This window comes from Dysidea avara, chromosome 4 (genome assembly GCF_963678975.1).
Source record: "Dysidea avara chromosome 4, odDysAvar1.4, whole genome shotgun sequence".
Classification (NCBI taxonomy): domain Eukaryota; kingdom Metazoa; phylum Porifera; class Demospongiae; order Dictyoceratida; family Dysideidae; genus Dysidea; species Dysidea avara.
The window spans coordinates 27,606,897-27,620,346 of NC_089275.1; the positions used below are offsets into that span (position 1 = coordinate 27,606,897).

The 13,450-nt window shown below is 37.1% G+C and overlaps 1 protein-coding gene across 3 annotated transcripts in view; it reads left to right on the top strand.

Annotated features, from left to right (window-relative positions):
• The window catches only part of LOC136254600 (uncharacterized), a 153,945-nt gene that overhangs the window by 21,167 nt on the left and 119,328 nt on the right, over positions 1–13,450 (top strand). For all 3 annotated transcript variants that reach the window (XM_066047347.1, XM_066047346.1, XM_066047348.1), the window contains exon 3: positions 8,964–9,038. In XM_066047347.1, the coding sequence (XP_065903419.1) occupies positions 8,964–9,038 (75 nt within the window). The remainder of the gene's footprint in view (positions 1–8,963; positions 9,039–13,450) is intronic.

The window sequence follows — 13,450 nt, forward strand, 5'->3', positions numbered from 1 at the left end:
GTCTCTGTATACAGTTCAAATTACTTACATAATTTAAATAGCTAGTTCATTACATTTTATTATTTCAATAATAATGGTTTTCATTCATTTGATACTTTTCTGTTGTTCTTGCAAAAAAATAAAAAATAAAAAAATAAACAAGAAAAAAGCACAGGAAAAGAAGTGATGTCCATAGCTACCAGCAAAATAGATAAACTGCATGCATGGATGCTGCTTGGAGTGTTCAGTTACAAACAAGTCATACAGTCAAGAGTTCAACTACGTACATCATACAGTACAGTAGTACTATATATTAGGGATCGTGTAGTTTTGGGCTTTCTTGCCCTAAAATATCACCCTAAAATCAGCCTCAAATTTCCTTCATAACAGCTTGGCAGTATTAGATAGGCATAGCCAAGCCCAAAAATGCCTTCAGAGTTACCCCAAACTCTTCCAACAAGTTTCTACGGAATTAAAAAAATTCTATATAACAGAATTTTATTCTGACTAAGTAACTAACTGATGCCTTCAGCCAAGCATAACTCAACAATGGATAAGGCTACAGGCTTGATTTTTCACTGTTCAATGTTGCTGCATCCCAAAACGTGCCTTTTTGCCAACCACAGCACATATGTACAATGCACGTATCATGGACTTACCTTTGTCCTCCTTTGCAATCCAGTTCTTTTTCCTGACAACGCAAGGTGTCAATTTGCGATAGCACAATACAGCCTCCCTCTGGGTGTGTCATGTTTTTCACCCGTAATTTCTGTAGTGACTGGATTCATTGCAGAGAAGTTTCTTGTAGTGTTCTTCAATTGTAACACTGTGTAACCAGTGGAACATATATAGCTATATACAAATGAAGCGTAAGGGCCACCTCACTTTTCAGTGCATAATTGATTATTGGGCTGAGCGTTCCAACACAAAATTATATTATGGGATTCCTGGTGCCATTCTTTCTTTTAATGTGGTACATGTGGATTCAGTAGTCATAATTGTGTTATTAAAAAGTAAACAAACAAGTAGAAGGGAAAAAAGGAATTTTAAGCTGGATTAGGGATCAAAGAACAAAAAAGCAGGGAAACAAGGGAACAGCTAAAAAGTTGTGAAACAAGAGAGGTTGCCTATACCTGCAGATATTTTAGTGGACGTCTAATCCCTACTCTTCAGTCTATATGAATTAGGGATTAGATGTCCACTAATATATTTGTAGGTATAGGCAACCTCCCTTGTTTCACAACTTTTTAGCTGTTCCCTTGTTTCCCTGCTTTTTTGTTCTTTGATCCCTAATCCAGTTTAAAATTCCTAATTGTTCCTTCTACTTGTATAACAGATGTCAGTAACAAACAAGTGGCCTAATAAAGGGTTGAGTTACAAACAAAACACCATGTGGAGAGTTCAGCTACAAACAGTCACCCTGTAAAGAGTTCAACTACATAATAACCAAATTAACCAGTAGAGAGTTCAGCTATAAAAATTCACCTTCTAGAGAGCTGAGCTACAAACAAATCACCCTGTAGAAAGTTCAACTACAAAAAAGCCATCCAGTAGGGAGATCATCTAGAAAAAAGGCACCTGTAAAGTTCAGCTACAAACTAGTCACCCAGTAGAAAGTTCAGCTAAAAACAAGCTACCCTGTAGACTGATAAGCTAGAAACAAGAAACTAGTAGAACTTTCAACTACAAACAGGTCACCCAGTAAAGAGTTTAGCTATAAAAATGTCATCCACTAGAGAGTGCAGTTACCAGCAAATCACCCTGTGCAGAGTTCAGCTATCTGTAGAGAGTTCAGCTACAAGCAAGTCACCTGTAGAGAGTTCAGCTACAAACAAATTACCCTGTGGAGTGTTCAGAAATAAATCACCCTGTAGAGACAGTTCAGCTACAAACAAGTCACTCTGTAAAGAGTTCAGCTACAAGCTAGTCAGACGGTAGAGTATTCAGCTGCAAACAAGTCACCCAGCAGAGAATTCAGTTACAAACAAGTCACCTGTAAAGAGTTCAGCTACAAACAAGTCACCCAGTAGAAAGTTCAGCTACAAACAAATCATCCTGTGGAGAGTTCAGCTGTATCCTTACTTTTATTTATTTATATATTAAGGCTTTATAGCACAAGTGCTGAAGGTCTGTAGGACACCTGGTCTTACAGCCTATTTAAAATTGTTACAGAAAGTATATTTGAAAAGGTGGAGAAGAGAGAAAAAATCCACGACTGTACCTGGGCAGCCTCAAACCTACAACCATCTCATTAACGCTTGAATGCTTACAGGAGTCTGCCAGGAAGATAGGATGTTTTCTCCTTGTCAGTTTCATGTATATGTATCCATAGGAACTTTAGTGAGTGATTCATTATCTCTGGCCTCTCTACAGTATTATCTCAATCCTGTAGAGAGTTCAGCTATAAACAAGCCACCCAGTATAGAGTTCAACCACAAAAAAAATCACACTGTAGAGAATTCGTCTACAGTACAAACAGCATCTTTTAAAGCTCACCTGATACAACCAACCTTGGTTAAAATAACTATCTAAAATGGTAAGAAACTTAGCTGTTGACTACTTCTTCCATGGATGATCTGGAAGGTAATAAATTTTGTAAAACATGTGAAAATTTGGTACACGTAGCTACCACCATTGGCAAGCTACTGTACAACACTCTGATATTAAAAACTGGCATTTCTCGATACTTTGATAAGACCGGTTTTCCCAGAGACAGTCACATATTAGTTTAAGTTGTGCTGCTTACATGTCACACTTTTGCTTATATCAAATATTTTGCTGACTATCCACCCTGTTAGCTCACCTCACCACTTAGAAACTAGTTGAGATGAGTTGCACATTTACTGATAAAATATTTAAAGTACATCTACTTCATCTTTTCTTCTTCCTGTAGTAAAGAAAAAAAACATAGGTTAAAAAAGTCCCAAAACTGGCCATAGGCCGGCTTTGGGGTATACAAATACAAAAAGAAATAAAATCTAATCCAAAACAGCCAAGCTGTAAAAAAAGTGTGCGGCCCTCAGAAAGGCTATGGTGAAAAAAGATGTGAAATCCAAGGTGGCGGCCAAGAAATGGCTGTGATGGTAGGTTAATGGTAAAAATTTTAATAACGACAATTCAGGTGAATTTTTGTGCCGCTTCACAAAATTTACCTGAATTGTAATTATTAAAATTTTTACCATTAGCCTACCATCACAGCCATTTCTTGGCCGCCACCTTGGATTTCACATCTTTTTTCACCATAGCCTTTCTGAGGGCCGCACACTTTTTTTACAGCTTGGCTGTTTTGGATTAGATAACCCTTTTCATTACAGCAATTTAAAGTCTGTGCTATTTTCAGTGGAGTCGCCAGGCCTGGAGTGGACACATCCACACATTTCACCCCATGCAAAATGCGAATCCATTCTTAGAGACTCTACATACATTTGGTTTAAAAACTGTTTCAAAAGTGATATCTAAATGTATCTAGCTAGCTATTAGGCTATGCTGCTGTTTCTGCAGTGATTTCACTATAGTCTAATGCTACTGCATGAATGATATAGAAGCTAGAAATGAAAACTGAACTTATTACACCACATTGTCTTGTTCTCTTTCAACTCATCTGTACTTGTACACAACCCTTCTGTACTCCAGCCTGATTCCTGAGATAATCGTATAGCTAAATTCAACAATTTTTCATCTCCAACTGACTTGCTAAACACCAGAGAATTTAATTTTTGTCTATCACTTTAGGTAACTTAACAAAAGAATCTGCTACTCACAACTTAGTTTTCTGGACGTGAAAAAATAGATTGGACATCCCCTCCTTCCTAGTGTTCCTTTCTACCCCACCTAAAACTTGGATCACGTGATGTGCATTAAATAGAAAGTACTGAAATTACTCAAGTTGATTTAATTATTGAACATAATAATTTTATGTCAATATCAGTTGTTTATTTACAATGAAAGTATTGCTCTGGCATGGTATGCAACTACTTGTCTCTTGTTTGTACCAGTAATAGCAAGCAGATGCCACTGTCCTAGGAAAATTTGGGTGGGCATGTGCCCACCCAGGCCAACCCTTGGCTATGCCACTGGCTATTTTCATGGTTAGGTTGTTATGGATTTGATATTAGACACTTGCTGTGATCCCTTGAATAATTGTATAGTATATCTAATCAAAAACAGCCAAGCTGTAAAAAAAGGTGCGGCCCCCAAAAAGGCCATGGTGAAAAAAGATGTGAAATCCAAGGTGGTGGCCAAGAAATGGCTGTGATGGTAGGTTAATGGTTAAATTTTAATAACGACAATTCAGGTGAATTTGGTGCCAAGACCAAGTGGCACAAAATTCACCTGAATTGTCGTTATTAAAATGTAACCATTAACCTACCATCACAGCCATTTCTTGGCCGCCACCTTGGATTTCACATCTTTTTTCACCATGGCCTTTTTGGGGGCCGCACTTTTTTTTACAGCTTGGCTGTTTTTGATTAGATATCACTTCTTTTTGTATTTGTATACTGCAAAGCCAGCCTATGGCTGGCTTTGGGGCTTTTTTAACCCATTTGTTTTTTTCTTTACCACAGGAAGAAGAAAAGAACTTAAAGAAGATTTGTAATACTTCAATTATTTTTGATTTTATTAGTAATTATCCAAATTATATACATATATTTATTACATGACCATTATTCCCCACAGGATATTTTTTTTCAGCTGATCTCTCTACTGGGTGACTTGAAATGTAGCTGAACTATATACAGGATGGTTTCTTTGTAGCTGAACTCTCTACAAGGTGACCTCTTCTAGCTGGTCTCTCTACAGGGTGATTTGTTTGCAGCTAAACTCTCTACATGGTGGTTTCTTTGTAGCTGAACTCTCTATAAAGTGACTTCATCTAGCTGAACTCTCTACAGGGTGATTTTTTTGTAGCTGAACTCTCTACAGGGTGATTTGTTTGCAGCTGAACTCTCTACATGATGGTTTCTTTGTAGCTGAACTCTCTACAAGGTGACTTCGTCCAGCTGATCTCTCTACAGGGTGAATTGTTTCTAGCTGAACTCTCCACAGGTGATTTGTTTGCAGCTAAACTCTCTACATGGTGGTTTCTTTGTAGCTGAACTCCCTACATGATGGTTTCTTTGTAGCTGAACTCTCTACAAGGTAACTTCTTCTCTACAGGGTGATTTGTTGTAGTTGAATTCTCTACAAGGTGGTTTGTTTGAGGCTGAACTCTCTACATGGCGGTTTCTTTGTAGCTGAACTCTCTACAGAGTGATTTGTTTGCAGCTGAACTCTCTACATGATGGTTTCTTTGTAACTGAACACTCTACAAGGTGACTTCTTCTAGCTGATCTTTCTACAGGGTGAATTGTTTGTAGCTGAACTATCTACAAGGTAACTTCTTCTAGCTGAACTCTCTACAAGGTGACTTCTTCTAGCTGATCCCTCTACAGGGGGATTTATTTGTAGCTGAACTCTCTACAAGTGATTTATTTGCAGCTGAACTCTTTATGAGGTGGTTTCTTTGTAGCTGAACTCTCTACAAGGTGACCTCTTCTAGCTGATCTCTCTACAGGGTGATTTGTTTGCAGCTGAACTCTCTACATGGTGGTTTCTTTGTTGCTGAACTCTCTACAAGGTGAATTCTTTTACCTGATCTCTCTACAGGATAATTTGTTTGTAACTGAACTCTGTACAAGTGCGTTTTTGTGGGTGATCTCACTGCAGGTTGATTTGTTTGTAGCTGAACTCACTAAAGGGTGATTTGCTTGTAGCTGAACTCCTTACATTGTGTCTAGTTTCTAGCTGATCTCTCTACAGGGTGATTTGTTTGTAGCTGATCTCTCTACAAGTTGATTTGTGTGTAGCTGATCTCTCTGCAGGTTGATTAATTTGTAGCCGATCTCTCTACAGGGTAATTTGTTTGTAGCTGAACTGTCTATAAGATGATTTGTTTGTAGCTGATCTCTCTGCAGGTTGATTTGTTTTAGCTGAACTCTCTACAGGCTGATTTACTTGTAGCTGAACTCCTTACATTGTGTCTAGTTTCTAGCTGATGTCTCTACAGGGTGATTTTTTTATAGCTGATCTCTCTACAAGTTGATTTGTGTGTAGCTGATCTCTCTGCAGGTTGATTTGTTTGTAGCCAATCTCTCTACAAGGTAATTTGTTTGTAGCTGAACTCTCTATAAGGTGATTTATTTGTAGCTGATCTCTCTGCAGGTTGATTTGTTTTAGCTGAACTCTCTACAGGGTGATTGCTTGTAGCTGAACTCCTTACATTGTGTCTAGTTTCTAGTTGATGTCTCTACAGGGTGATTTTTTGTAGCTGAACTCTCTACAGGGTGATTTGTTTCTAGCTTATCTCTCTACAGGTAGATTTGTGTTGATTTGTTCATTGTTGATCGCTCTAAAGGTTGATTTGTTGTAGCTGAACACTCTGCAAAGTGTTTTATTTGTAGCTGATCTCTCTAAAGGGTAATTTGTTTGTAGCTGAACTCTCTCCACAGTGACTTGTGTGTAGCTGAATTCTGTGTAGCTGAATTCTCTAGAGAGTGACTTAATTGTAGCTGAATTCTCTACAGGGTGCATGACTTGTTTATAGCTGAATTTTCTTCAGTGTGACTTGTAATGTTCTGAATCTCTATAGTGATATATTTGCTTAACTCTCCACATGGTGACTTGCTTCTTGCTGAACTGTGTATAAGATTAACTGTTTGCAGCTGAACTCCCTACAGAATAACTTGTGATGTAATAAAATTCTATAATGGATTAAATAAATTAGCCGAATGCTCTATTAGGGTGACTGTTCTATTAGAGTATCTCGATCTCGCATTTGCTACACGAAGTTGGCTTTAGAATCATAACTCAGTGGTTTGTAATCCGATTCTTCTGTACTGCTGCAAGGACTTTCTATGAAGATTGTTCCAGCTATACACCGATTTTCAGCTCATTGCTCTAAGTGGTTTGCCTAGTAGGCGTGAAAACTAATACTTTTTTATTCGTAAAAATCGATCGCGTAATTGTGACACAGGTTGGGTTTTGTGTCATATCTCCATGGTCTTTATCTCGATTCCTTTCAAACCACCAAAAGGCACTCCTACGATGGTTACTCCATCTACATAGCAATTTTCAACTCATTCCATGAAGCGGTTTACCCCGTAGGCTTGACAACAAATCGATCTTGTTTTACGCGAATAATCGGTAACAACTCCTGAACCATCCATCGGATTTGTACCAAATTTGATGCTAGGATTCGCCTTTGGACTCCCTTTCTGTGTGCCAAATTTCATGGCGATCGGAGTACGCGTTTGCTTGTTATAGCAATTTTTGCAAGTGTGCGAAAATACGAAGAAGAAATAAAAAACGAAACTTTGGCAGCTCGTATCTCGGAAATGGCTGGAGCGATTTCCTTCAAATTTGGAATGTGGACTCCCCTGTTTGGCGGGCAACTGTGTAGCAAATTTGGTTCCAATTGGATAAGTGATCACTGAGATACAAAGGTATGAAAATGACGTTTTCGTTCTTCCTGTCAATATACTCACGGGTGTGGCACGCCGGCTTCTTGGGCCGCACGACACACTACCGTGTGTCTTGATGGCAGATGATTTTCTTGAGCATTAATAAACTTATTGCTGGAACCAAGTTTGTTCACATTTAAATGCAAAGTAAATTTGTTCTGTGTCTGATATTATGTGTATGCAGTTCTATGAGTAGAAAAGTTTAGTTATGAACGCTTGTCCTTTCACTGTATTTCGTTAGAATCTTAATCACTTGTACTCCAACTCTACTATAAATATATCAATGTATATATTTCACATACGTAGGAAAATTTCAGAAAGGCAATGTAATTTTAGTATATTCAACTGACATGCTATTTTCCCTCTTGTAAGAAAGATACCAAAGTATTGCTCTGTGTTCACGTTTATGTAGCTTATACAGCATATTGTTATACTGAAGTCATTTTATATAACAATTGGAAGGAAATATTAGGAATATTATGCATGGAAGAAAAAAAGTAGTGAAACAAGGGAATAGCTAAAAGTGGTAAAACAAGGAAGTTTGCATATACCTATAGATATACTAGTGGACATTTAATCCCAAATTCAGTCTATATAGGTAACTATATAATTATATAATGCCTAATTCCACCACTTTTAGCTTTCCCTTAATTGTTTCACTACTTTTTTCTTTGATCCCTAATCCAACTTAAAATTCCTTATTTTTCTTTCTACTTGTTTGTTTACTTTTTTATAACATAATTTTGACAAACGAACCAGAGCATACCACATTAAAAGAAAGAATGGTGCTAGGAATGCCATAAAAGTGATTTTGCATCAGAAAGTGAACCCCAGCAATCAATAATATTATGTAATGAAGGAGAGATGGCTATTACGCTTTGTATTTAGCTATGTTCTACCCATTACACAGTGTTATAAATAAAAAACAGTATGAGAAACATCTCTGCAATCAATCCAGCCACTATATTGAAATACAGATGATAAGCATAATAGCCACAGGCACATTGCACTATTGCGAATCGACACCTTGAGTTGTCAGCGAAAATGACTGGAACACAAAGGAGGACAAAGGCAAGCCCATGATGCATGTGTTGTACATATCACTAATGGTGAAAAGGCACATCTCAGGATGAAGCAACAAATAAAGCCCATAGCCTTATTCATTGTCAAGTTTTGCTTGGCTAGTTAGTTAGTCAGTCAGTCATCATATAATTCTGATAAATAGAAATATTTTTAAATTCAATAAAAACTTTCTGGAGGGGTTTGGGGTTAGTCTAAAGACATGTTTGGGCTTGTCTACACCTAAAAAATGCTGCTAAGTTGTCATGAAGGAAAATTGAGGCTGGCTTTAGGGTGATATTTTTGGCTGCAAAAGTCCAGTTCTTCATGATCCCTAATATACAGTACTGCCATACTGTATGATACTGTACTGTATGATATGTATAATGGAATGTGTAATAAGGTAGTGATACTTTGTGCATACAGTTTTAGGAATGATAAGGATGACATTATTATTGTGGATGCTGTTTTCAGTTCTTGTTGAAGTCAACACTCAAGAAGGTTAACCAATAATAAGTGTATGTGCCAATGTGATGTCATTGGAAGTGTTAAAAATCTATACCTAAACATCTGAGCTGTGAGAAAGGGTGCCACTTAAGCCATCACAAAAAAGATGTGAAATCCAAGGTGGTGATCAAGAAATAGTGTGATAGTAGGTTAATTGCAAAAATATTGAATAATGACATTTCAGTTGAATTTGTGTTGCCTCATCCACTTTCACTAGGATTTGGCACCAAACTGTCAATGTTAACATTTTTGCCATTAACCTACCACCACAGCCATTTCTTCATTGGATTGTACATCTTTTTTTTACACTGAAATTTTTAGAGGGTTACACCCTTTTCCCACAGCCTGGCCATTTTGTATAGATATCACTTTTTGTGTAATTGCATACCTCAAAGCAGGCCATAGGCCAGCTTTGAGACTTCTTTTTTTCTTATCTATTATCTTTGCCACAGGATCAAGAACGGACTTTGTTGTTTATGTTTGACTATGTGTCTACTTTTGAAGAATTTTTGATTGCATCTGCAAATTTGAAATACTTCCATGTGATTTAAGCAAAAATGAAGACTCTGAATAAACTAGTATGGTTTCCTGGCCAGTTAGAAATAGACTTATAACCCAGCTTTAAAGTTTCAAAACATTCCCTAAGGCAATGAGTTTGACATGGCACCATATCTCAAATTATTTAGTATACCTTACTCAACTTCCACAGAAAATTTGGTGCTTTTATCACAAGTGAACTCTGTGGTGAGCTCAACTACAAACTGTTCACCATGTAGTCTAAGAGTACAGCTACATTTTGAGTTTCCCTGTAGAAATTTCAGCTAGATACACATTTTCCTGTAGAGTATTCAGCTGCAAACAATATAGCCTTAATGATTAATCAAAACATTTGTAATAATTACTATTAAATGTATATGTGTATAGCTAAATAAACAATTTAAAAAATTCTCCATCATGTCCATAGCTAATCCTCATTCCTACAAGTATACAAAAAAATTTAGAAATTTACCTGTACAACTAGAGTAGGGACGACAGTAGATTGATAAAAAGTACTGAAACAAGTGCATGGGGTAGTGAACAAGTTACTAAAATACAGTTAAATAATAAGATGAGTTGTAATTATATCCCTACTGTGCATTTCCATTATGGCATCTTAAGCACAGGAGGGATATAATAATACGTCTTATTATTTAACTGTATTTTGGCATTGCTCACTAGCCTATGCACTTGTTTTAGTGCTTTTTGGTACTGTACTTGTTTATTGCTTTTTTCTCAAATCTTTATGGTAGCATGTTCTAGAATGGTCAGCTGTACTTTTATGAGATTTCTCCACATCTCTATCATACAATGCTTTGGTACTTTCAGCCGATTTCATACATGAATCTCTCACATGGTTATAATGTTCATCAAGATGACACTGCGATCTGTCCTCACTGCTGTAGTTTTCCATTTTATTTGGGAGTATGTCATCTTTGTGAGCTTTACAATAGGCCTTATTTTTGCCTTTCCTCCTATTCCTCCGTGCCGCTTCCTTTGAAGGCATCATCGCTCCGAATATTACCTCAGAGAGAATACACAAAGCAATAATGCTTAACTAATTGTATTTTCCACACATGATTATGTAACAAATTTACTAACAGGATCTAGTAATAGAATGTGTTAGCTACAGCAAAGAAATGCATTGAGAAATGCAAGCAGTTATTCTTTGCCTGTTAACTTTGCTACAAACAAACACACTTATTATCTCTTACGCTTGTATTTTCTTGACGATGTACAACAGGTCCTGCATCCGTCCTGTATATTAAACCAAATTTTGAAATCACCAGCGTAGTCCAAACTTTGGTGCAATATAACACGTGTATTCCAATATGTTTGGGTGCAATGATTATGTGGTGTGTGTACTCTGATTGAAGCTGTACCAATGAGCGATGGCCACAATAAAAAAGGATGAAACTTAAAACAGTAGTACATACATCGTAGATATTCAATATTGTGAAAGGTTTTTTCACCACGAAGTTCGAAGCGTTCCCGCCAAAGAAATAAGGCTGTAGCATTAGCCTGTTTTCCGCTATGTTTGACTGAACGTATCAGGCAGTGAGGCATTAGAAAATTCACTAAACATCTATTTTTTTAATTTCATAGCGCCTCGTTGAAAATGCTTGGGGTCATTCTGAAGACATATTTGGGCTTTTTTATACCTGACCAATGCTGTCAAGTGGTCGTGAAGGAGTTCTGAAGATAATTTTTGGTAGATGTTTCTTCATGGACCACGCCCACACATTCATCGTCCCTACTATACAGTACTGTCATATTGTATGATAGAAAAGAAAGACAAGTTAAAAGTAATACCCAAAGCTGGCCATAGGCTGGCTTTAGGTATGAAATTACAAAAAGAAGTGATATCTAATCAAAAACAGCCAAGCTGTAAATAGGTTGCGGCCTCCAAAAAAGTCAGGGTGAAAAAGATGTGTAATCCAAGGTGGCAGCCAATAAATGGCTGTGAGGGTAGGTTAATAGCAAAATCCTAGTGAAACTTGGAGGAGGCAACACAACAAAAACTAAACAAACTAGTATTTTTTTAAAAGCGATAATTTAAAAATGAAGCAGGGATCTATGCAATAAAAAGTAGTGAAACAAGAAATGAATGATGGTATTACAGCATAGCTCAGTGGGAAAGTCCCTACTTTGGCACATCATTTATTATTATTTAGTTCAATGCCAAAGTAGGGATTTTCCCTCTGAGCTATGCTTTAATATTTATTTATTTATTTATCTGTAATGTACAAACTCAGTAAGAGTATATTGTAATATTATAATTTAATAATTGTTCTTAATTAGGTAGCGATTGTAAAATGACATTCCAATCTATCTTCAAAAGACTCAAGGTCGGGTGCCAGAGTGGTGTCTGTTGGTAAAGCATTGCAGAGTGCAATACTTGAAGGGTATAGTTTATATGCTTGTATTCTAGATGGTGGTACATCGAAGTGATGGGTATGGTGGCTTCATATCGGATATGGTGACATAGTTTGTGTTAAAATGTTATGTTATGAGTAGAAATGTGAAGGATGTTGTTAACAATTTTGTACAGTGTAACTAGCTTAGCTTGAGCATGACGTTGTTCTAATGTAGCTCAATGAAAATTTTCAAGCATGCGAGTGACACTGGAGGTGTATGAATAGTCATTAAAATAAATCTGGTCTTATGGCATTGAACGGCTTCAAGTTTCTGACTATCTTGTAATGTGTGTGGAGCCCTCACAGTGGAGCAGTATTCTAGAATGAGTCACACATAAGATTCATTGCATTTTGTCTTAAGGCCCCTATTCGGTGATTATTAGTTTCTCATCCAGCCTTTCTAATTATTATGATGTGGGCGGGAGGGTATTACCATTATGCCATTATTTTATAATATTAACACACTGATGTACAGACCTTGTCCAAATTGTCTTTCTTTCTTTTTACAAACATTTTCTTCACCAGCTGATTCTATACTTTTCGTGATCGCCAACTGTTTTTCGACAGTCAACTGAAAGCCTGCTTTGATGAAGTCGATAGAGCACGATTGCAACTGGCACTGCAGCAATTTGTTAAGGAAAACAACAGTTCTTCTGGCGATATATAGCGCAGTGTAGCGTTCGTCAACAAAAAATTATAACAGTTTGGTATCACGTGTTCTTCTAAGCATGCACAGAGTAAATAATGGCTTACCATGAGGTAGCTTAAGAAGGATGCGGGCGGTGGATGAGAAACTAATAATCACCAAATAGGGGCCTAACTGATGGGAGACAACGTTTTAGATTTCTATGCAAGAATGCTCTAACATCATTTGCTTTGTGGGTAATGTAGGTAACATGCAAGTAAGATTGTTGTTGATCATCAATCCGAGGTATTTTATGGATGGAACACGTTTGATTTGGGAATCGCTTAAGGTGTACTGTGATGTGAGGGGATGCTTTTTAAGAGAGACTTGGAGATGTTAACATTTGTCTAGGTTAAATACCATTTGCCAGTCAATAGACCATGTGTTTAGGTCCCGCTGAAGAGTCTGTATATCGTTGCTTGTTCGAATAACATGGTACGCTAAGGCATCATCAGCGTAAAGCTTAACTGTACTAGAAACATTCTCATGTAGATCATTGATGTACAGAAGAAAAAGGAGGGGGCCCAAAACAGACCCTGTGGGACACCGGAAAGTACTGAGCAGGAATTACTTGTTACATTTTAAATAACTACTTGCTGAGTTCTGTTAGATAGGTAATCTTTTATCCAGGTTAGAGTAGTTGTATTAACACCATAAAAGGAAAGTTTGTGAAGTAGCTTCTGGTGTGGCACTTTGTCAAAAGCCTTACTCAAATCCAAAGAGATGACATCAATTTGTCTCCTGGATTGAGATAAGTAGCAAAGTCA